Source organism: Balaenoptera borealis (genome assembly GCF_965194805.1).
Source record: "Balaenoptera borealis genome assembly, chromosome: 13".
Lineage (NCBI taxonomy): Eukaryota > Metazoa > Chordata > Mammalia > Artiodactyla > Balaenopteridae > Balaenoptera > Balaenoptera borealis.
In genome coordinates, this window is record NC_138870.1 from 80,789,526 (window position 1) to 80,815,486 (window position 25,961).

The 25,961-nt window shown below is 36.1% G+C and overlaps 1 protein-coding gene across 9 annotated transcripts in view; it reads right to left on the minus strand.

Moving 5' to 3' along the window:
• Positions 1 to 9,977: 9,977 nt before the first annotated feature.
• NR2C1 (nuclear receptor subfamily 2 group C member 1) overlaps positions 9,978 to 25,961 on the minus strand; it is a 43,006-nt gene continuing 27,022 nt past the window's right edge. For 3 of the 9 annotated variants that reach the window (XM_082350435.1, XM_082350440.1, XM_082350436.1), the window contains 4 exons: positions 18,681 to 18,820; positions 16,944 to 17,081; positions 13,777 to 13,882; positions 11,343 to 11,846 (listed from right to left, as the gene is read on the minus strand). In XM_082350435.1, the coding sequence (XP_082206561.1) occupies positions 11,672 to 11,846; positions 13,777 to 13,882; positions 16,944 to 17,081; positions 18,681 to 18,820 (559 nt within the window). In that variant the 3' untranslated portion in view covers positions 11,343 to 11,671. Of the gene's footprint in view, positions 11,847 to 13,776; positions 13,883 to 16,943; positions 17,082 to 18,680; positions 18,821 to 23,584; positions 23,645 to 25,961 lie in introns of all 9 variants that reach the window. The other 6 variants (XM_082350433.1, XM_082350439.1, XM_082350434.1 and 3 more) reach the window with 5 other exon arrangements.

A 25,961-nucleotide genomic window follows, 5' to 3' on the forward strand; every position in this document is an offset into this window, starting at 1 on the left:
CAAAAAGTTAATAATTGCTTAACATAAAATATCCTCTGAGGAGGGTTCAAATTTCCCCAATCGTTTCATAATTTTTTTAGTTTGTCCAAGTAAGGTCCATATGTTGATTTTCTTTTAAATTTCTCTTAATCTATAGGATTCCCTTATTTTCCACCCGCTTTTTTTGTCCTTCCAATTTATTTGACAAAGAAACTGGTAATTTCTCCTGTAGAGTTTCCACTGTCTGGATTTTGTTGATTGTGTCCCTGTGTTCCTCTATCCCCTGTATTTCCCTATGTTAGTAATTAAACCTAGGTGCTTGACAAAATTTGGGTTCTTTTTTTTTAATATACATTTATTTATTTTATTTATTTATTATTTTTGGCTGCGTTGGGTCTTCGTTGCTGCGTGCAGGCTTTCTCTAGTTGCGGTGAGCAGGGGCTACTCTTCTTTGCAGCGCGTGGGCTTTTCATTGCAGTGACTTCTCTTGTTGCGGAACACGGGCTCTAGGCACGCGAGCTTCAGTAGTTGGGGCTCGCGGGCTTCAGTACTTGTGGCTCACGGGCTTCAGTAGTTGTGGCTCGCAGGCTGTAGAGCGCAGGCTCAGTAGTTGTGGCTCATGGGCTTAGTTGCTCCATGGCATGTGGGATCTTCCCGGACCAGGGCTCGAACCTGTGTGCCCTGCATTGGCAGGCGGATTCTTAACCACTGCGCCACCAGGGAAGCCCTGGGTTCTTTTTTTAGTTGTTAAGGACATTTTCATAGGTGATGATATCCTATTAAGGAGTACACAGGGTGTCTGCTTGTTTCATTTTCTGTGATTGTAGCAGCCACTGCTAAGCATTGCCTAAATAATTTCATTCCTTCTTTCTTTATTAGCCACAAATCTATAAAGAGAAAACCCCTCAACTGTTTGGTTCCTGAAATACAGTTCATACAGGAAAGGCAGGAAAGATGCATGATTCTCTCCCTTATTTAACAGTTTTCAAAATTACAATTTGGTTTCCTAGCATCTTTGAGGGGGGTGTGTGTGTGTGGCAAAAAACACAGAACATAAAATTTACCTCCTTGATTGTCTTTAAGTATACAATACAGTAGTGTTAACTATGTACACATTGTTGTGCAACAGATCTCTAGAAATTTTTCGTCTTGCAAAACTGAAACTCTGTGCCCATAGAACAATACTCCCCCTTCCTCTCTACCCTCAACCCCCAGCAACCACCATTCTACTTTCTAAGTGTTTGATACCTCCTATAAATGGAATCATGTAGGACTTGTCTTTTTGCAACAGGCTTAAGTTTCATCCACGTTGTAGCATGTGACAGGATTTCCTTTTTTAAGGCTGAATAATATTCCACTGTGTGTACATATCACATTTCTTTATCCATTCATCTTTTGATGGGTGTTTTTGGTTGCTTCTACCTCTTGGCTATTGCAAATAAGGCTGCAGTGAACATGGGAGCGCAAATATCTCTTCTAGATCCTGTTTTCAATTCCCTGGGATATATACCCAGAAGTGTGTGTGTGTGTATGTGTGTGCGTGTGTACACATATATACACACATATCACATATGCTGGATCATATAGTAATTCTTTTTTTTTTTTGAGGAAGCTCCACAGTTTTCCATAACGGCTGCACCATGTTACATTTCTACCAACAATGCAGAAGAGTTCCAATTTTTCCACGTCTTCACCAACACTTGTTATTTTCTGTTTTTTTTATTGATAGTGGCCATCCTAATGGGTATAAGCTGATATCTTACTGTGGCTTTGATTTGCATTTCCCTGATGATGAATGATGTTGAGTATCTTCTTCTATGCTTGAGGCCATTTGTATTTCTTCTTTGGAGCAATGTTAATTCAAATCCTTTGCTCCTTAAAAAAATTTTTGTTGTTGTTCTTGGTGGTGGTGGTGACTTGTAGGATTTCTTATATATTGTGGATATTAACCCCTTATCAGATACATGGTTTGCAAATATTTTCTCCCATTCTGTAGGTTGCCTTCTCACTGTTGTACTTTGCTGTGCAGAAGTTTCTAAGTTTGATATAGTCCCATATTTGTCTATTTTTGCTTTTGTTGCCTCTGCTTTTGGTGTCATACCCATGAAATTATTGCCAAATCCAATGTCATGAAGCTTTTCCCATAAGTTTTCTTCTAGGAGTTTTATAGTTTTCCATCTTATGTGTATAGGTTTTTAATTGATTTTGAGTGATTTTTATATTTGATGTACGGGTTCAACTTCATTCCTTTGCTTGTGGATATCCAGTTTTCCCAACACAATTTGCTGAAGAACTATCCTTTACCCATAGGGTATCCTTGGCATCCTTGTTTAGGATCATTTGACCATATACTTGAGAGTTTACTTTTGGAGTTCTCTGTTGCATTGGTCACCATACTCTTTTGATTACTGCAGCCCTGTAATAAAATTTGAAATTGGGAAATGTAGCTAGCTTTGTTTGAAGCCATCTGGGCTTTTCTTTATTGGGAGATTTTTTATTACTTATCAAATGTCCTTGATAGTTATAGGTCCATTCATATTTTTTATTTCTTCAAGATTCAGTTTTGGTAGGTTGTGTTTCTAGGAATTTATCCGTCTAGTTTGTTGGCACGTAATTGTTGGCATTATAATGACTCTTAAAATCCTTTATATTTCTGTGGCATCAGTTGTAATGTCTCCCTTTCATTGCTGATTTTTGTTGTCTTTTATTTTTTTCTTAGTCTAGCTAAGGGTTTGCTAATCTTGTTGATCTTTTAAAAAAAACAACTCTTGGGACTTCCCTGGTGGTCCAGTGGGTAAGACTCCACGCTCCCAATGCAGGGGCCGTGGTGAGAGAACTAGATCCTACATGCATGCCGCAATTAAGAAGTCCACATGCCGCAACTAAGAGTCCACATGCCACAACTAAGAAGCCCTCATGCCACAATGAAGATCCCATGTGCTGCAACTAAGATCCAGTGCAGCCCAAATAAATAAATATTTTTAAAATGTTTTAAAAAAACCTCTTAGTTTCACTGATTTTTTTTCTATTCTTTATTTCATTTATTTCTGCTCTAATCAACTACTTCCTTCCTTCTGCTAACTTTGGGTTTGATTTGTTCTTCTATTTTCTTGAGGTGTAAATACTGATAGGGAAGGACTTACTATTGCCATTTTGTTAATTGTTTTCTGCGTGTCTTGTTATTTTGTTCCTTTTTTCCTCTCTTGCTGCCTTACTTCGTGTTTTATTTTTTGTAGTGACTTACTTTGATTACTTTCTCATTTTTTTGTATGTATCTTCTATAGGTATTTTGTGTTTACCATGTCCTTAGCACTTTTAAAGTATCATTATGAACTCATGGATTTAAATATGTTCTTTATGTTTCAATCTATTACAGCTACTATTCTAATTAATTACCAAGTTATCTTATCTCTGGCAAGTAGAAACTTCTTCAGATTGATGCTTGAGTCCTTGAGACACAACCCAGTGATTTTTGTTAGCTTTCTTCCTTCTGGTGTGAGAAGATGTCTCTATACTTACCTTGAAAGTATGTTTCCTGCCCTAGACCTACAACCAGCCATTTCTCTAGGGAGACCTTCCCTAGGGTTTTTTGCTTGTTCAAACCTCAGCTCTATCACTTCCTACCTAGCTATATTGGGCAAGTTGCTTAGCATCTATAAACCTCAGTTTACTCATTTGTAACACAGGGCTAATAATATTACCTACCTCAAGGGACTTTGTGAGGATTAAAAAAGAGAAGGCACAAAAAATACTTAACCCAGTGCTAGTATATCGTAAGTTCTCAATAAATGTTAGTTTGATAAATTACTTCTTAATAACAGAAGAGGCATATGCCTTCTTGAATAAAGTTTTCACAGATTATTTTGATTTCCTATCCTGTGCTTCTAGGTGAATGAATCTTACTACATCTTTGATCCTACATACTTTTCTTTCTTAGAATGCCGTCATTTGTTTGCTTGCTTGTTTTTATTTTGTTTTATTTGTTTTGGTGGAGCACATTACTGAGGCATTCTTTTTCCCAAAAATGCATTTTGGAAATAAAATTTCCCTCTTGATTACCTAGACAGAGTTCTAAGTTCAAAATGATTTTTCCATATAACTTAGGAAGCATTGGTACATTGACCTCTAATATCTAATATAGTTGATAAGAATCTTCCTGCCAATCTGATACTTATTCCTTTGCAAGAGATGTTTTTTTCAGATATTTCTCTTTCTCTTTAAAGTTCTGAAATTTCATGAGGATTTATCTTGGGCTTTTTTTGGTTGCTCCTTGTTGGAATTCAACACTGTCTTTATGGAGATGGGTCATTCTTAGTTATAGAAATTGTTCTTTCAATAATTTTCCCACTCCATTTTCTGTTTCTTCTTTTCAGAATCTGGATATAAGGTAAACACTGGCCCTTCTGGATTGATCTGTCGTATCTCTTAACTTTACTTGCATATTTTCCATTTCCACCTTTATGGTTTACATTCTGAGCCACTTTTTCACTTTTATGTACCAGTTCACTAATTCGTTTCTTATTTGGGTACAGTATATTGAGTTTTGATACAGACTTTTTTCCCCAGTTCAATGCTAATATTTTTGATTTCAAGGACTCTTTCTTGATTTCTGATTGCTCCTTTTTCGTAACATCCTGTTCGGATTTTCGTCATTAACTTAATATTATTACAAAGCCAAAAAAAAAAAAAAAGCCAAAGAGATATGCAGAATCCATTCAGATAATATTGCCTTGCTCATGTGAACAAAAATATTGCCAGAAATCTTTATTCTATCTTCAGCAATCTAATCTGCTGTTTAGCTCATCCATTTATTTTTCTTCTTTTAAATTTAGTCCATTGAACACATGTACTTGGTTCAAAGACTCATAAAGGTCTGCCTCTGGACCCAATTTCCAACTCCCTAAAACAGCTGGGAATTGTTTCAACTCTTTAGCTGCTTATCTTATATTCACTATCATATCTAAAAATTACATGCTTATATTATTTCTAGATTTTTCAGATTTTAGGCATTATCTGACTTCCCAACACAGAAGACAAGGATTTAGCTTTTTTGCAACACACACACACACACACACACACACACACACACTTCTGTCCCATTCTCCAATATAGTTTACTGAATTTTTTGGTACGTATCCATGTAAGGACCAGTTTATGCTTACAACTTCTCAAGAACTTACTTCTCTCCCCTGGATACAGGGAATTTTGGAGATCTGAGGGTCTAAAATTACCTAATTGTTTTAAACAAGGCTTATTTATTTTTTATCAAATATTGTGAATAATACATACTAAAGTCTAAGTCTAGGGCTTCCCTGGTGGTGCAGTGGTTAAGAATCCGCCTGCCAGTGCAGTGGACACAGGTTCGAGCCCTGGTCTGGGAAGATCCCACATGCCATGGAGCAACTAAGCCCGTGCGCCACAACTACTGGGCCTGCGCTCTAGATCCCGCGAGCCATAACTACGGAGCCTGCGAGCCACACCTACTGAAGCCTGTGCGCCTAGAGCCCGTGCTCCGCAACGAGAAGCCACCACAATGAGAAGCCCGCACACCGCAATGAAGAGTAGCCCCCGCTCACTCCAACCAGAGAAAGCCCGTGCACAGCAATGAAGACCCAACGCAGCCAAAAATAAATAAATAAATACATTTATTTAAAAAAAAAATAAAGTCTAAGTCTATTTAATCTTAAGAATGTACAACCAAGCTTAAGAAATATAATACTATCTGTAACAGATTTTCTTAAAAAATGGCTGCAAAAAAATTCTGGTTCCCTATACTCTTCCAGAATTTTGCCATTCCCCGTCAAGAGGAATAGTTTATTTTCCCCTGAATTTGGGAGGCCTTTGTGTCTGCCTCAATAAATAAAATTATATGGAAGCAATGCTGCTTGGTTTCTGAGTGCTGTGGTCTGGATGTGTCTCCCCAAAGTTCATGCTGAAATCCTAACCCCCAAAGGTGATGGTATTAGTAGGTGGGGCCTTTGAGAGATACTTAAGTCATACGGGCGGACCCTCATGAATGGCAGTAGTGCCTTTTAAAACAGGCTCCAGGGAGATCCTTAGCCCTTTCCACCACGGGAGGACACTGCAGGAAGTCAGCAGTCTGCAACATGCAAGCTGGCCTTTACAAGAACCTCACTGACCATGTTGGCTCCCTGATCTTGAACTTCCAGCCTCCAGAACTGTGAGGAAACAAATGTCTGTTGTTTATGAGCCACCCAGTTTATAGTATTTTATTATGAATATGATGAAATCATATGGCTACAAAATGACACAGCTAGAATTTAAACTCAGCTCTGCCTCTCTGGCTTCCACTGGCTCTCTATATCAACACTTGCCCCAAAAGCCACGTGGAAATTACCCTTCATTTCTCGCAAAATGGAGCCCATGTCTGTAGCTGAGTAGTTTTTTCAGCTTTCTTCCTGCCCATAGAAGTTTGAAGGTCCAAAAGCCTTTATACTTTGCACTGTTCTGTATCTTTTAGCCCAAGATGACACAATTGTTTTAACTTCTTGCAGTTTCTTATGTATCAATTTATAAAGCAACCCCATTAGACAAGAGGCATACAAACCAGCAAATCTTGTCAAGATAAGCCTTTGACTATACTGGGCTTCTAGTGAGGCTGCCGAGATACATCCTTTTCTAAAAATGGCTACAACATTTCTGGTTCCACATACTCTTTTAGGAGTTTGCCACTTCTGCACAGAGCTTTGTGACATCTTTGATGAAGAAATCAGAGCTAATACGTAAGCCTTCTGGTTTTAGCCTCACCTGAAGTCCCAGCAGACAGCCACTACGTGTCTTCCAGACACATGCGTGAGTGATTCCAAAGATTCCAACCCCTGCCCATTGAGCTGACCCAGCTGTGGCTGCATGGATCAGATAAGCTGTCCCTGCCAAGCTCTGTCCTCATTGTAGATTAGAGCACAATACATTTTGTTGTTTTAAACCACTACTTTTTGGGGTGGTTTGTTACAAAGCAATAGAGAATTGGAGCACCACGTATACTTTGGTAGCCCCTTGTATGTCCTACCCTGTTTGCATCCTGCTCCTACTTCTCCGGAAGTAGTACAGGCTGTTTTCTTGCTCTTACAATGCTAACATGAACATTTTTGTATGCCTCATGATACACACATAAGAGTTTCTCTAGGGCAAATAACAGATACATGCATGTTAAACTTTACTATATAATGTAAAATGACTGGAGATGATCGTTATCAACCGACACTGCCACCATCAATGTACAAGCGTTGCTCCATACACTCTACACTTGGTATTGCCAAACTTGGCGCAAATCAGGTTGCTTCTCAGATTTACCCACTGAAGCTAAGTCTGCTGAGTTGATCACAATTAATATTTTTTCCAGCTTTCAAAATTTTGTGGCTCTCATTTCTCTCACAGTATTTTTGTGTATATGAGATAATGCCTTTAAAAAATCCTTGGCTGTGCTTCAATGTAGTTTTAGGAAGGGGTTTGAATCAAATGTATGTGTTGAAGGCATAGTCTTTCACCATGGATTGATTTTAAGATTTCATCAAGTTTTTTTAAATTTCTAAATGTTGTTTCTGCTTGCTTTAAAATCTGTTTGGTCATCTTTGTTGTTCCTGTTTCTTGCTTACTTTTTGATTCCATTTTTTTCTTCTTAAGATGTATCATGTGCAGTTATAATCATGTACAGACAATTTCAATATCTAACATTATCATTCAGGGTCCATATATATTGCTTATTGCTGGCTCATTCAAGTGGCTTGTTTCCTTGTGAGTTTGATAATTTTGTGAGCTCATATTTGGTTGAACTTAATCTGTGACAGTTGAGGTTCTAAATTAGAGTTCAGCAAACTACACCCCAAGGGCTAAGTCCAGTTCACTACCTGATTTTGTAAATGTTTTATTGTACCACTGCCATGCTCACTCATTTATGTATAGTCTATATAGCTGCTTTTGCACAACAGCAGAGTAGTTGCTTCAGACATGGTAAGGTCCTCAAAGTCAAAATACTGACGTTCTGGCCCTTTACAGAAAAGTGTGCAAAACTCTGACCTAAGTTATGAATGTTTTCTCCAGAGATTTTTATTTGCTTCTGCCAGGACCAGGGAGGGTTCGTGACCTGCGACAACCTTAGCTTCTTTGAGAACTCATGCCACTTCTTGTGAGTCCAGCAATAGATCAAAGGCCTTCAGAGTATCTATTCCACAATACTGCTAGAAGCAGCAATACATTATCTTCTTTGATTATACTGTTCTGATTTCAAGAATGGTATGGATATTCTTTCATTTAACGGGTCAATCTTTCAACCTAAGAGGCACAAGTCCTTCTGTGGAACTTTTCTTGTATTATTTAATAATTTCCTTACTTTAAGTCTTTTGTTTTCTCTTAGATTCTTACTATTAAAATGTTAGCCATCCTGCTCTGATTCTCTAATTTTGTCTTTTCTCATTTTCTATTTCTTTGTCTTTTGGTTATACAGTCGACCCTTGAACAATACGGGTTTGAACTGTGTGGGTCCACTTACATGCAGATTTTTTTCAATAAATACATACTATAGTACTACAGGATTTGCAGTTGGTTGTATGCCTAACACCTGTGTTGTTCAAGGGTCAATTGTACTTTCAGGGTGAGTTCCTCAACAATTTTATCTTCCAACCCTTCTAATGAACTGCTTTGGCTATCATTTTAAATTTCCAGAAAATATGCTCCAAATTTTCCTTTTCCTTTTCAAAGCATCCTGTTTTCATTTAATGAATACATCTACTTTCTTTCAAAATATTAATTATATTTGGTGGTGAGTACTTTTCTGATCACTGCATTGTATCTGCCCCCACTCATCAGATTATATCTGATCTCTTATGTATTAGAAATTTTCCTCAAATATCTGATGATCCTGGTTCTATGTTCATATTTAATAGTAGGCGCTAGAAAGCTGAATGGAAACCTCATGACATATATGACTTGGAAATACTGGGATTCACTGAAGAGTGATAAAATGGCAAGTAGTCTTCTTATCAAGGCACAACCAAAAGCGAGTGTCTGGAGATCTTTTCTCTGGGGCCGATTAGTTTCTCCAAAGAAAAAAATCCTGGCAGAGAAGCCTATACCCAGTGGCCAGCATTCTGGGAACATGCTTAGGGCACCCATATTCAATGCAGACTTTCACTTAATCCGTATTTTCAACACTATCTAATCCAAGCCTTCTTTTATCCCTGGTATCCTATAAATCCTATGATCTTCTGGTTTAGTTTCTCAAGGTTATTAACCTCTGGCCTCCTGCTTGAAAAGGTTGAAGGATTGAAAGTGGTCACCTGGGGACTTCTCTGGCGGTCCAGTGGTTAAGATTCCACGTTTCCACTGTAGGGGACATGGGTGTGATCCCTGGTAGGGAGAGCTAAGACCCTGCATGCCGCGGCCAAAAAAAGAAAAAAAAAAGAAACTGGTCACCTAACTTAAGTAAGCATAGAGAAAGATAGTTCAATGATTCTGTAAACAGATTTGCAACCAATCCTTTTTTTATGCCCCAAGCACCATCTCTGAAAATGAGCACTTGGATCCTTCAGGTACTGAACACTGTTTCTGGACATTGGTATACTGGCTTCTTCTCAATGTACCACCTTTTGCAGGCATTCAGTTTCCTTGGTTCTGGCTCTGTTAAGTCAGTCTTTCACCTGCATTTTGTTTTCCAAAAACTTATTCAACTCTCTTATCCTTTGATTTCTTCTCTCCTGTTTCATTTGTCATTGGGTGGTTACACTTTACTGAGATTTCAGGAGAGAAAGATTTTTAAGGAATAGTCAAACTGCAATATTTGGTTGCAAGTCTTCAAACTGAATTGTAAATCATCCTAAAATACTGGGATATGGAAAATGTTTTCCATACTCTTCCCTTCCTGAAAGTACTTTAATAAATCATACCAGAGATTTCTTAACAATGGAACAAACAAACAAAAGGATGACCAAACACTGAAGAAACAGGACTCTGAAATCAAATATATTGGCAGAAAACAGAAATTTGTAATGCAGGTCACATTTTAATATAGTTTTAAAAAACACTTCCAAATATAACTATAATCAGGAAAAATACCTGAAACATGTATGTTAACTAACCATTAGTAGATTATTTAAAAGAGTTTTTTCTTGAATCCCTGGCTTACTTCACTGGGTTTATAAAGATATAAACCTACTGATTTTTCCATCTAAGTATTTTGTACTAAATGTAGTTTTCCCAGCTGATAATTATAAATAAACCTGTTGACAAAAATCATGTTTTAAATAGGGAAAAATGCTTCCCTTAATAAGCTGATAAAGACTGTAAATTGATACGTTAAAACTTCTTATTTACTATAAAGTAACTATTAGTAAAATCCATACCCTTCCCCCAAATTCTGCTTCTCTTCTATTGCAAAAATCTTCATAAAAAATGTACTCTGAGTGCAATAAAATCTCCATATTTAAAACAAAAAAACAACAAATAGACATACCAAAATAATTCATCATGAAATTATAGCAAAGAAATATTTAACAGTATTAGGTTTTGCTAAGGAAAACATTACTGTGGAAGACATCCAAGGAGCCTAAAATGCTTCTGCTGTGGTAGTAACAAGGCAGAGTTTCAGGCTGACGCTCATACTATTGTTAAAACAGCCCTTCCCCGCTTTACAGTGAAAAATCAGTGCATATTCCTTTATATACTAAAAAACTGAAGTCTTAAAAAGTTATCAATTGCTTTAAAATAATTGTCTAACTCACCTTGAGAACACAGATTGGCTACAATAAATCCATTATTTCACAAAGTAGGTATTTCTAATGACCTAAAAGAAATTGTCTAAAACCCATAGAAGGGTCAGGAAACTATAAATGTGGTCAGAAAAGAGGGAGAGATGACAGATGCTTTCTGTGGAATGGAAGAGCAACAATTGTAATATCTATTTTGAAATACTGAAACATTTGGGGCTCAATCAGTCTCTGTTACTTTTATAACACAGTAAACCAAAAATATTAAAACATGAACCCTCTTATTCTCAAAAACAATTTTCTGCTACACACATAAATAAAAAGTGCTTATAACTAATAATATACAACACTAAAAAGATCACAAATGGCCTATGTCTCATTGCCAGCAATGAGAGTGATATATGCTAATGGTGCCATGATATTTACAAAAGACAAAAAAAAACCTATATTCACTTATTATTTCCTATAGTTCTAATGTTATCATTATACCACTGAGCATAAAATAATCTTCTTTTGACAGGTAATTAAAACAAACAGATTATAATACAGAAGAGTAAAATGCAAGAAAATACTCCTTAGGGGTTTCTGACCATTAAGTGTTTGTAGTAGTTCATAATGAAGTTAAACATGAGTAGAACACAATTCTGGGAAAAAAAGAGAGACTTATTTATTTGTTTTATAAAATAAAAGGAGATATCTTAGTCAAGAGGTGACGGCTCTAGGTGTCATTTCAGCCAAGAGTAAGTTCATAGCATTTTTTCTCACTCAAATAAGACAGGAAGGGAAATTCTAATTCCTGCTACCTGCCCAGTCACTTCAAAAATTCTTCTTAAGGAAGATAAAAATATCTTGGTTTTTGGTTACTCTTTAAAGTAAAAACTTCCAGATGCCCTGGAAGCAATGAGTTCAATTTGGTGTCTTCTTGTGTTCTAGTAAGAAAGAACAATCAGTTTAAACTGAGATCTCAGCTTTCAAATGCTGTGACCAATTATTTGTGAGTTATAATCTGCAGGTTCCATTTTTAAAATATGTGGGATGACACTGTCAATTCGTACATTGCCAATGAGACCTTTGAAAAATAATTCTTCGGTGATGGTAGCGTTCATCAACCTCAAAGCTGGCAATCTGAGTAGTAGTCTGGACAACCTCAAAAGACAAAAGGAAGGGGGAACAAGGTTGTAAATCAAAGAGTGATTTAGTAGAAAGATATAAGTAATTTCTGCATGAATACTGTTTGTGGCCTAATTTAATAAAGATCTAGTTTTCAGAACTTAAAATAAAACCTTTAGTATTCTCAAGCCTTAGAGTGTATGACAATCACCTGGATATATATGCAGTCTGTCAGACTTCATTGGAAAGCCTTGCTCTTAACTGCTATGCTGTGCTACCTCCAGTTGGTTGTATGGACCATGGAACTAAGTTATTAAACCGTGGATCAAGTTATAAATTTAAAAGCTTAGGAACTCATTCGAGGTTATAAGAACAGCAATGTTTTATGTTATCAGGATACATGAGGCTCAATGATTACAGTTTTCTTGGTTTTGCTTTTCAAAAAAGTACTGGGAATAGTAAAATAGGCAATAGTTGTTATTACTGGGAAGAGCATAAATTATGGAATCAAAACCATTAGATTCAAATCCTGATTCAATTACCCCTTAGCTATGTGAATGCGTGTAAGCCACCACTCCCTGTCTCTTTCACAGTGTTGTGACAATCAACAAAATGATCCTTGCCAGTTTCTGTGCTAGTGAGGTTCTTAAAGGCAGGACAATGTCTTGTGTGAAAGTACATTATAAGCTGAAAACTGCTATCTAAAGATAATGTATTATTTTAAAATAACTAGGAATGTAAGAAACTAAGAAAGAGTTCCAGAGGTCAAAGAACCTGGAACCTAAGCGAACAGAGATCAGCAAGCAGCTGTACATCAAAAAGGAAGAACATTTAAAATACTGTATTTATTTGTATAATGAGGTATAAGACAACTTTTGAAACTTTAAAAAATTGAAAAAAAATCATAACAAAACCAACACTAAAAGAACCACCTTTCTGAAAAGTTGTTGGCACATTTATCCTTCCTCTTTTCTAAGGCCTTCCACTCTAACACTTGAGAACAAGTGAAACCAGCGGCCCCAGAATTAAGTAACCTTTCTGTAGCCATGCACTCTGCTGCTCAAACTACTCATTTCCTGTCTGTTCCCACCAGCTGAGCTACATACACAGAATTGGTAGGATGCGGCATAGGAAAACTGGTTAGATAAACTACAGCTGATTTTCATGATGGACCTGACTTATGAACATGTTATTTAACATATGTAAAAAATTATTATATGCAAAATATAATAAGTTATGAAGTTTGAAGTATGTTAAATTAATAATACTAGTAAACACATTTATATAGCCCTTACTATGAAAAAGGCACTGCTCTAAGCTCTTTGACTATATATTAACTGATTTAATCCTTATACTAATTATAAAAGGTGGGTACTATTATCTCCATTTTACAGGTAAAGAAACTGAAACAGAAGTTAAATAACTTGCCCAAAGCCATACAGCTAGTAAGTGACAGGGTCAGGCGTCAAACCCACGTACTCTGGCTCTGATAGCCAAATGCTTAGTTACTCAAAAATTGAGTTTATTTTATTAAAAAAGTGATTTTTTTTTCTTAAAGGACAATGGTAAGAAATACCTTGTTAGAAATATCATAAGGCAAATTTCAAAATTAATTATCAAATCGTCTAATGGTGTTTTATTATTCATCCATTTTTCATCCCTTTTACTAATAAAATGCATTATTTCAACTGAAGAAAGAGTTTGGGTGTGAGAGTCAGCCTACCTGGCTCTGCTGTTTATTGTGTGACTTTGAGCGAGTTACTTAACCTCTCTGTGCTAAAGTCTCCTTACATAAAATATTACACATAAAGTACTTACAACAATACACTACCACTTTTAATAGCATTAACTATTTCAAAGGTCAAAGTTGACTAAATTTAATTACACTTGGAATGGAAAATAATGAAATAGATTCACAAAAATTTTTAAGATGAATTTAATTAAACAGTATTTAACTTCTAGATACCTGTAGGTGTCATCTGGATATGTTTTGGTTATGTAATCTTGGAATTCCACATAAGCCTTTTCCTGAAATTTCTCAATCTGTTGCATGTTTTCTAGGCCTGGATGATCTGAAACATTAAGGAATCTATTGTTACTTTAGTTCTGAATACTCATTTAATAAGGCACCAAGTGGAGATGAAAGGGGGTGGGAAAAATAATTCAGTCAAAAAAAAGCGCCCCATCATATGTGTTGCTCTTTCATTCCACAAATAATATATTTAATAACCCAACCACTAAACACCAGGCATTGTACTTTAAACCCTTAAAACTATTTTATCTCATACATGTATTCTAACATCTAATAAAAATTGAAAGAGGGAAGAGATATGGGAATATATGTATATGTATAACTGATTCACTTTGTTATAAAGCAGAAACTAACACACCATTGTAAAGCAATTATACTCCAGTAAAGATGTTAAAAAAATAATAATAATAAATAAATATAGCTGCAAAAAAGAAAACAATCTGCATGTCTCCACTAGCTGTCATTATCTATACTGTGACACTGAACACCATGTTATAATTTATCTCTTTAGTTTGTGCACCCCATGGACTGGGAGTTCCAGGCCAGCAAACCAGTAAATAAAACCATACCTGCTTCGTGGTAAAAAAAAAAAAAAAAATCGAAACCACTGGGTTCAAATAAAATAAATAGGTTTTTCTATTCCAAAAGTGATGGAAGGGGTTTTGATCAGTTTGCTTTCAACAGAAACAAAAAAATGACTTAGCTTAGTTAAAAGTATTTTTTTAACATCTTTATTGGAGTATAATTGCTTTACAACGGTGTGTCAGTTTCTGCTTTATAACAAAGTGAATCAGCTATATGTATACATATATCCCCATATCTCCTCCCTCTTGCATCCCCCTCTCACCCTCCCTATCCCACCCCTCTAGGTGGTCACAAAGCACCCAGCTGATCTCCCTGTGTTATGAGGCTGCTTCCCACTAGCTATTTTACATTTGGTAGTATATATAAGTCCATGCCACTCTCTCACTTCGTCCCAGCTTACCCTTCCCCCTCCCTGTGTCCTCAAGTCCACTCTCTATGTCTGCGTCTTTATTCCTGTCCTGCCCCTAGGTTCTTCAGAACCTTTTTTTTTTTTTAGATTTCATATATATGTGCTAGCATACAGTATTGAAAGTATTTTTAACCAATGAAATATCTGATTATATTCTTTAAAATTTAATTAAAATAATAATATATATTTTAACTGAAGTATAATTGACATACATTATACCTGTTTAAGGTATACAAGATAATGATTTGACATTTGTATACACTGCAAAATGATCACCACAATAAGTCTAGTTACCATCTGTTACCATTCAAAGTTGCAAAAAATTTTTTTCTTATGATGAGAACGTTTAAGATTTACTTTCTAGCAAATTTCAAGTTTATAATATAGTGACTATTGTCACCAAGCTGTAAATTACATCACTGTGACGTATTTATTTTATAACTGGAAGTTTGTACCTCCTGATCCTCCTTCACCCATTTCACCCACCCCTCATGAAGATTATATTCTATATATATATATATTTTTTTTAAATTAATTTATTTATTTATGGCTGTGTTGGGTCTTCGTTTCTGTGCGAGGACTTTCTCTAGTTGCGGCGAGCGGGGGCCACTCTTCATCGCGGTGCACGGGCCTCTCACTATCGCGGCCTCTCTTGTTGCGGAGCACAGGCTCCAGACACGCAGGCTCAGTAATTGTGGCTCACGGGCCCAGTTGCTCTGCAGCATGTGGGATCTTCCCAGACCAGGGCTCGAACCCGTGTCCCCTGCATTGGCAGGCAGATTCTCAACCACTGCGCCACCAGGGAAGCCCCTATATTTTTTTAGTAAGAAAACCTTCCTTTCACCATGGTTAGGTTAAAAAAATACTTATAAAATTATGAAACTCTGAACATCATCTCTATCAGAAGAATAATATACCAACATGAAATAACCTATATTTCACTAAAATGGAAATGTTAAAAGAATTTCATAAAACTTATGCCTAAAATATGGAAAGTGCTGCCCTGACTGAAGAGAATAAAAAAAGTGGCAAGAGAAATAGAATACTTACTAAAACAAAATTACATTATAATTCTATTGTTGAATCTATGTTCTTTCAATTTTAACGAAAATGAAGGTGGCAAATTGGTTGTGATAAAAATGGTGACACATGTTATTAACTTATCTGAACATTAGGAGAAATAGTACAAAAAAGCTTTAATTATCTTACTGATATCATTGAGGGTAAGAAGCAGTTTTCCTCAGATAATTTTATTATGATACACAGTAACAGAAATACATACCAAAATGAAAAAATACAGAGCCTAAGAGAACAGCCAATTTTTCGTGTTCTAAAATTTATTGTTAGCTTTACTGTCATTTTACTATACATGAAAACTAGAAACTGGCAGAAAGATAAGAGATCCATTTTTCTATTTGTTGGAAACTCGAATAAGATGTTTGGAAATTTAACCCATTAACAAAGCAATCCTCATCTCTCTTTTTTGCCTTTTAATGATGCCTAGCAAAATATATCTAAACATTCAAGTGTTGAACAGGACTAAAAGTCTATGATGTCATTTCACTGATTTCTTCAATTTTCCTTTTCATACCCAGATGTCTAACAACCATAAATTTCACCAATTTAAAGTATATAATTCAATAGTTTTTTTAGTATATTCACAGAGTTGTGCAAGCATCACTGCAATCTAATTTTAGAACATTTTTGTTCACCCCAAAAGAAACTGTACCCATTAGCAGTCACTCTCCATTCTCCCCTCTCCTTAGTCCCTGGTAGCCACTAATCTCTCTACAGATTTGCCTATTCTAGACACTTCAGATAAATGGAATCATATAATATGTGGTCTTTTGTGACTGACTTCTTTCACTTGCATACTGTTTTCAAGGTTCATCCATGGTGGCATGTATCAGAATTTCATTACTTTTTATGGCTGAATGATATTCCATTGTATCTATATATTATATTTTGCTTATTCATTTGTTTGATGGGACACTTGGGTTGTTGCCACTTTGCATCAATGTACAGTCCCAACGGCAATGTATGAGGGTTCTAATTTCTCCACATCCTCAAACACTGCATTTTAAATAAGAAGTAAATGTTTATATACCTGGACTGAAGAGTACTATTGCCTTCAGGTAGGCATATTCATATCCATCAATGCAGAGTTTTACCATGCTGTTACAAAACTCCTGTAGTTTGAAGATGTGTTCCATCAATAATTTTCTTCTTTCTGTTGACATTTTATCTTTAATTAAAAACAAAGAAACAAACAAAAGCTTCTAATTTTCAGCAAAAATGCATGACTATTTTTATCCAACATATTTCTTTCTAATTTCCAGCTCTGTATATAACCAATTTTTTAAATGTTTAAAATTCAGTATCTCTGCAAGTTTAAATGAAATTAATTAATGATCTTCAGACGTTGTTCAAGAAAAAACAAAACAGGCTGTTAATATAAAAAACCCTAAATGTAATGTTTCCTTTCAAGATGTACCTTTGAGAATATAAGCTATAAAGACTAGAAAACTGGCCAACCAACCAAAGTACAAAAGACTCAAATTTTGGTAACAGGATTTTATTTAAGCTTATATTGGTTGAAAAAAATAAGCAAAACCATCTAGATTTTTAAGTTACCCGTACTACTACAACAAAAACAGTTAGCAAAAATTACTGCCAAGACCAAAGAAAATCTGAGTAAAATAAAATTTTATAACTTTTAAAATTTATTGTGTTTATATAGTACTGCCTTCTGGTAGATCTACTGTTGATGAGATTTTAAGGTTATTTCTCTGCCCTTAAATAAGAGGAGGAAGCAGATATTTTAAAAATAATGTAAAACAATGGGAAATGGAATATGCAAAGGAAGTAAATGTAATTCTCAACTTATAAATTATTCCTGAACTCAAAAAAGTAGTTCTTCCCACTTGAGGATGGGGCACCTTCTTGGTTAGTCACAAGCCATTCTGAAGCTAAACATTTATAAATCAGTGCCTACTTGCCTGTCTCCTCAAATGAATGGGAGTTGTAATCACCTTGGCATCAAGAAAAGGAAAAAGACTTAGGATTGTTCTGTGACTCTTTAGTACTGTTTAAGTGAGAGAATACATCCTGATGAATTGATTAAAAAAAAAGTTTAGCCTATCTTGGGATTCAAAGGGCTACAATGAAGAAAGGCAGTTTAAACACTGGTGGGGGGGACTTCCTTGGTGGTGCAGTGGTTAAGAATCCGCCAGCCAATGCAGGGGACACCGGTTTGATCTCTGGTCCGGGAAGATCCCACATGCCGCGGAGCAACTAAGCCCGTGTGCCACAACTACTGAGCCTGCGCTCTAGAGCCCACAAGCCACAACTACTGAGCCCGCGTGCCTGGAGCCCGTGCTCCACAGCAAGAGAAGCCACCACAATGAGAAGAGCGTGCACCTCAACAAAGAGTAGCCCCTGCTTGCCGCAACTAGAGAAAGCCCACGCACAGCAACAAAGACCCAACGCAGCACCCCCCACCAAAAAAAAAAAAAAAAAAAAAAAAACTGGTGGGAAGTATACATTTATAAATATTTGATCATCTCTATATAACTTACCCTGGATTCTTTGGTATGTATATCCAAGTACAAAAAATTCACGAGGCCTGATCAGAAATAGCACTTAAATACACTTGTTTCAGTTTTGTTGTGCTCTCATTTAAAACTATTTTTGGGTGATTAAAGAATGAATTTATCAAAATGTAAAAATTATCTAAAGTAAAAAGGATGTTGGTATCTTTTAATATCTAACTTTAAACATAATACTATAAAACTGACGTCCCCTCTCATATCTTAGAAAAGGAAATAAATAAGGTGCTTTTTACCTTGTTGAAGGCTACTGTGAAGACAATTGACAAATGTCGCTAATATAGCTGCTACGTTCATCACTTGCCAGCACTGGGCAAGACCAAGAGTAAAAAGTTCATTCCAGTAGGCTTTCACCAATAATATACTGTTTTCTTGCCTATAAAAACAAAATAAACAAATATCAAATATTAAAATATATTTTATAAAACTTTACAATTGACTCATATATTTAAAAATACAATGTTACTGAACTAAAATTATTCTAAATGGCCAACTGGGAATGGACTTGATCAATTCTTTATTTTGTATACCTGACTTTAGTTGATAAGGTTTAGAAATTTAATTAGCTAGTTCGTTAATCAATCAGCCAGTTTATAAGAACAGTTGCAAGTAGTATTTCAAACTAAAAGTTGGGGCTTTAAGCCCACATTTCATGGAAACAGATGGAGTAAATGTGTTTAAAAAAAAATTAAAAGCAAAAGCATACATTTAAAAACCTTCTTAAAAAGGGCAGTTAGAATTATCTGATGACAGATAACCAACCAATTTCCTGGGAGAATTGGTTTATTCTATGTTTCAGATGAGATATAAGTATCCCATAAATGAGACACCAAAGATTTTGCTGGGATTAGCAAAGATAAGAAAGGTCAGAAGGCTTTTCCTGAGTTTTTGAATAAAAAAATCTCAGCAGCTTGAGAAAGTAGAACAAGTACTGGAATAGGAATCAAGCCACCAGGGTTATAAAACCTAGATCCACTGACTGAAATTAGGCAAATAAGAGTCCTGGGTCTCAGGTGCTTAACTATATAAAATACAGAGACACTATATGTCCTATATCTTGCTCAAAGAGTTGTTATGAGACACAAATATAAGAATTATGTGAACAGGCCATGACAATAAAGTATATGCCAGGCACTGTTCTAGGCACTGGAGAAAAAGCAATAAACAAGATGAATAAAGTCTGCCTTCATGAAACAGAAGGGAAACATATTAAAAAAAAATCACTTCAAATATTTTATATAAATATTATACACACACACATATATATATGGTTATACAAACATTAGTTTCTGGTAATGAAAATTCTACATTACTATAAAGTAGGATGATGCATAGGAAAATGGGGTGGGAGTAGAGAGAAGGCCCTTCTGAGGGGCTGACATCTAAGTAGAGAAAGATGGGAAAGAACTTAAACAAAAACAAACAAAAAAACCCTACAGAACTAGTATTTCAGGAAGAGGGAAGAACAATGGTAAACTTGTTGAGTTGATAACCAGCATGTAGTAGGTGTTCAATAAAAACCGATGACTGAATTACTAAATGCTGCCCTCCCTTCTTGGAATGTGCTTTCCCCAATTTGTTTTACTGGCTAATTCCTTTTTATCCCTCAAAATATAACTAAGAGCTCACTTTTTTTTTTTTGCTGCGCTGCACAGCATGTGGGATGTGAATTCTCCGATCAGGGATCGAACCTGTGCCCCCTGCAATGGAAGCGCAGAGCCTTAACCACTGGACTGCCAGGGAAGTCCCAGAGCTCACTTTTTTAACTGAAACATTCTCTTACCACATTCTTCTCCCCAAGATAGTTAATCACACCCCTTCAGTGCCATAAATATACTCATATTTTATACTTATTTCATGGTATTCTAATTTATTGGTTTAGGAATCTGTCTCCTATACTAGATTAAAACCTCAATGAATGCACAGACTCCTTTATTCATTTCTGTATCTCAGTGAACAGCACAGTAGACAGCATATAAAATGAATCTGCAAATGATTTTTGATTGTGGGGGATACAGAACAGGCAGAAGTGAGAACTCACGACCATTTTCCAATTAAGCAATCTTTAAACCAAGAACTATATATTTTGTTATAAACAAGATAACAAAAGAATGAGATTTCTTTTCCCTTTCTCTAAAGAGATTTAAGGTGCTAAGAACATCCTATAGGAAATATGTACATCCTGATAAAAGGCACTTAAACATTTTTCTTCTTAATAAATCTTTAAAATTAGGATAATCCATAGGATAATCAGCATGTTTAACATAAATCATTCATCAAGTTAAGAACCATAGCCACCTTTACAACATTACATTTTATTTAAGAATTGAATATATTCAAACAAATGCTAATATTGTCAACTTCAGAGTATAGAAAGTAATTTTTCTCACTGGGAATTATTCAGGTGAAATTTTATCTCCAAGCTGATTTCTCATTGCCATTCAGTATCTGAGAAGAATTATTTGCCATAAGAAATTGGCTATCAAAATCTATTTGAAAGTAAAGTTTAAATGAAGAGAAAATCAGTATTTTTAAATCTCCACATAGGGCTTCCCTGGTGGCGCAGTGGTTAAGAATCCACCTGCCGGGCTTCCCTGGTGGCGCAGTGGCTGAGAGTCTGCCTGCCAATGCAGGGAACACGGGTTTGAGCCCTGGTCTGGGAGGATCCCACATGCCGCGGAGCGACTGGGCCCGTGAGCCACAATTGCTGAGCCTGCGCGCCTGGAGCCTGTGCTCCGCAACAAGAGAGGCCGCGGGTGAGAGGCCCGCGCGCCGCGATGGGGAGTGGCCCCCGCTTGCCGCAGCTGGAGAGGGCCCTCGCACAGAAACGAAGACCCAGCAAGGCCATAAATAAATAAATTAATTAATTAATTAAAAAAAAAAAAAAAAAAGAATCCACCTGCCAATGCAGGGGACATGGGTTCGAGCCCTGGTCAGGGAAGATCCCACATGCCATGGAGCAACTAAGCCGGTGCGCCACTACTACTGAGCCTGCGCTCTAGAGCCCGCAAGCCACAACTAATGAAGCCTGCATGCCACAGCTACTGAAGCCCACACTCCACAACAAAGAGTAGCCCCTGCCCCCCGCAACTAGAGAAAGCCTGTGTGCAGCAACAAAGACCCAACACACCCAAAAAATAAATAAATTTTTAAAAAATCTCCATATAAAAATGATTAAAATTTCAATCTTGGGAATTCCCTGGTGGTCCAGTGGTTAGGACTCCGTGCTCTCACTGTCAAGGGCCCGGGTTCAATCCCTGGTCGGGGAACTAAGATCCTGCAAGCTGTGTGGCCAAAAAAAGAAAAAAAAGAAAAAGATTCAATTTCAAACTAAATCAAATGAACTAAGAGATAACAAGATACTATTTTCATTTATCAGAAAAGATGTATAAAATCCAGTATTGAGGAGGGTGTGAGGAAATAAGCATTCATTCCCATTCATTGCTTGTATGAGCATAAACTGACTGAATAGTTTTTTGGAGGACAATTTGGTAGTACCTGCCAAAAAACTATAATGTATATACCCTCTTAGACATAACAATTCCACTTGTAAGAAGCTATTTTGTAGAAATACTAATACAAGTAGGAAAAAATATATACACAATGCTACAACGCTTATTGTAGCTTTGGATATAACACGACCACCAGCAAAACACTAGCAACAACCGAAATGTTTACTAATAGGGGATAAGTAAATTATAATAAATCCAAAAAATGGAATACTTAGGTAGCCATTAAGAAGAATAGGAGAACATACATGCTGATATAAGACGTCCATTATATAAGTGTAAAAAGAAAGGCAAAGAATAGGATGTGTAAGTGTTTGTGTATCTGATTGAATGTGGCATGGAAAAGATCTGGTAGGAAACCAAACTTTAACAGTGGGGTTAGTTACCTCTGGAGAGTAAAGTTTTACTTTATATTTCTATACTTCAGTATTACTTTAACATTTTACAAACATGAGGAAAAGGTTAAAAGCAAACATGATGGAAAAGTCTGAAGTAATACGGTTTTCACCTTAACCTCTGATCCTGAAGTTTAAAAGAGGAAACAGCTAACCAAGGTAATCAACCAGTGAACAAAGGACAGGGAAAAGAACAGAGCCAACTGATTAAAAAAGTCAAAGTTTTTAATGGCCTGTGCTACAGCTCTTAGTAAGAAAATACATTGGCATTGTTGAGGAAGACTCAGAAAAAACGTTAAGGAGTATCAGTGCAAAGGATGAGTACCCCTAAGGAAAAAAGATGAAAAGTGGCAATTGAGGAATTAACCACCAGATTATTTTGTTTCCAAAGGAAAAGTGAAAGAGCTAAACGCAGAGATTATAGAAAGATATCTATTTACATTTTTTTTAAGATTTTTTTTTGATGTGGACCATTTTTATTTTTATTTTTTTTATTTATTTTTATTTTTTTAATTTTATTAGGGGCATGGAACTCTGCACATAGCAGAATTGAAGGATATTAAATAAACAAAACTGGCCAGAGGGGAGGATTCTTTTTTTTTTTTTTTTTTAATTAATTAATTAATTTATTTATTTTTGGCTGTGCTGGGTCTTCGTTTCTGTGCGAGGGCTTTCTCCAGTTGCGGCGAGCAGGGGCCACTCTTCATCGTGGTGCACGGGCCTCTCACTGTCGCGGCCTCTCCCGTTGCGGAGCACAGGCTCCAGACGCGCAGGCTCAGTAGTTGTGGCTCACGGGCCTAGCCGCTCCGCGGCATGTGGGATCTTCCCGGACCGGGGCACGAACCCGTGTCCCCTGCATTGGCAGGCGGATTCTTAACCACTGCGCCACCAGGGAAGCCCTGATGTGGACCATTTTTAAAGTCTTTATTGAATTTGTTACAGTATTGCTTCTGTTTTATGTTTTAGTTTTTTGGCCACGAGGCATGTGAGATCTTAGCTCCCGGCCCAGGGATCAAACCCGCACCCCCTGCATTGGAAGGCAAAGTCTTAACCACTGGACCTCCAGGGAAGTCCCTCTATTTACACTTTTTATCCAAAACATAAAATCCTTGTAGTATAGTTAGCTACATTGTTCAAGTATGTTTCTTCAAAGTTCATTCAGAAAGAAAAACAGCAAGTCTCCTTTAAAAATAAGGTTCCTAAGAGTATGAAGGAAAATGAGCATTTACTATCTACTTTGTCAGCAGCACTGCGTTGAAGGAGTTTACACCGATCAGCTCCCTTAAGTAGCATGACCTGCAAGGAAGCATTTCTGTTAATTTACAGATGTAGAAGTGGAGCCTCAGTTAAGTAACAGAGCTAGCAAATGAATAAATCCAGAATTTGAACCGAGGTGGTCAAAGTCTAGGCTTTTTAAAAATAAATCATTACAAATTTTAGCAAGTAAAATGCTAAAGTCAAATTTCTCAGCAGAGACCTCCTCCATTCAAGGCTAATATCTGTGGTGTAAGGGCATGTGTGCTGCCAGTTTTTTCTTGTTAGGGAAAACAAACAAATGACTACTGTAGTCACATTATACCACCTATTTTCAAAACATGTTTCCTTTGAGAAGCAAAAAGAGCTGGGTAGAGGAGGTAGTCAGGTGCAACACAAGTATTAATAATTAAAAGTAATAAGTTGCATAACAGTAAACATAACTTCTTTCACAAATAGATATAAGTATATTCCTCTAACAATTGTACTAGATTGTTAATGTTCATTAAAGTATGTATGTAGTACTCATAATTAGAGATCAGATCATTGTTTATACTATTTATTTTGATAAAGGAATATGACTTTTGAACTCACCTATACCTGGGGATAACCTAACTATTTGGCTTTATATAAGCAAGGCATTATACTTTACCTGGTAGCATCTGTTTTTTCCTTAGGGAAAAGTAGTGATATGGCAAGAGAACTGGTTTCAAACCCACAGTTATAGTAAACATTACTCTGTTTCAGTGGGATTTTAAAAGAGTAAACTTACAGGGTTAGCATTTAATGGAAGGTTTTTAAATTATTCAGTGAAGTCTCCTGTAGCAAATGGTGATAGCTTGGAACTTTTGGTTACAAGAATCTAGTTAAAGAGGACTGCTGCCTTTACTCCAGACAAATCATGTCCAGTGCCCCTCCCCCCAACTGAATCTATTACTGTAGTCACTTACCTAAATTATGCAGATAGAACTGAAAAACAACTGAATTCCTGTAAGTATTGAAACTACAAATCTTAAAACAGAAAAGCAACATCCTTGTAAAACAGAGAAAGATTGTAAAATACAAATAGTATTAACTACCCACTGTATAAGATTCTTTAAACTACTGTTCCCCTCCATTAAACTGACCAAAACAAACTTGACTTTTAGAAAATGAGTAACGTTGCTTTGTTTCTCTCTGTAAAATTAGGGCTTTGTTTCCAAGTTTTGTATCTAGAGATAAAAATGCAAGCAATGCCAGTTTCTAGGAGACTCAGAATAGCTTTTATTACAGCATAAAAGAATTTCCCATCATTAGTACTTAGTTGTCATCCATCTGATTAATTCAAACTATAAATTATCTAGATAGTGATAATAAATAAGAGTTTACGTAGCAATCAATGACTTCAAATGCTACACAATAGTTACTTCTAATTGCAAAGAGTTCCGTGGCAGTTACACTGAAACTGATTTTTCAATACAGATCACAGGGAAATGTGGCTGCCACTATAAAATTATATTGTAACTGGAAACTCCAGGCTTTATTTCCAGTTTCTCCAACATTCGGACTATTTCTATAGGATAATCACACTCAATTTAACAGAAACACTTAAGATCAATGGTGTTATAACCAACTCAAGGAATTCAAATCACTCCCTGCTACATCTTTCCTTTTGTTTTTTACTATAATAACTGACAGCCTGTTATGAAAAACATCACCAGGTTACTTTTCAAGGCGTATGTATGCCAGTTACAAGCTTAGGGAATCACACTTAATGCTTTAAAATAAATAAACTGTTAACATGTAAATTTACATTGTATTTTAATTTTTTCTTAAGCAGACTGGAGAAATCCTAAAAGTTAAATGTTATTTTGAGAGAGAGGGCTATCAATCATTTTAAATTGAAGGTTAACCATTCTAAATCAGGCTTTTAGTCTATGCAACTATATTATTTAAGTACATGATTTAATGCATGGTATATCCAACACTGATTAATAAGTCAAATTATAGTGGGGTTCTACATATGCCTTTCACAGTCATGATTCAGATATGTTTTTTGGTTATATTCAAAATATTCTCTAAGGATAAAGAATGAGCAGTTATTATTCCTATTTGGCGAATGGGAAAACAGATGTACAGGATATGAAACTGAACTGTTTATGAAATCATATTGTAGACTAAGGTCCTACAACTCAAACAATACTTTTCTAACTATGGGCTTAACTTTTTCCATGGTCTCTTTGCTTCTTCATCCCAGTTACTTTAAAGCAATATAAATAAATCTGGCAAACTTTAGATAAAGCTTGGGTTTCTTAGAGTAGACCATTTTCCATTACCATCTAATTCAAACAGAATACAGATGTGCCCTTTAGTGGCAGAA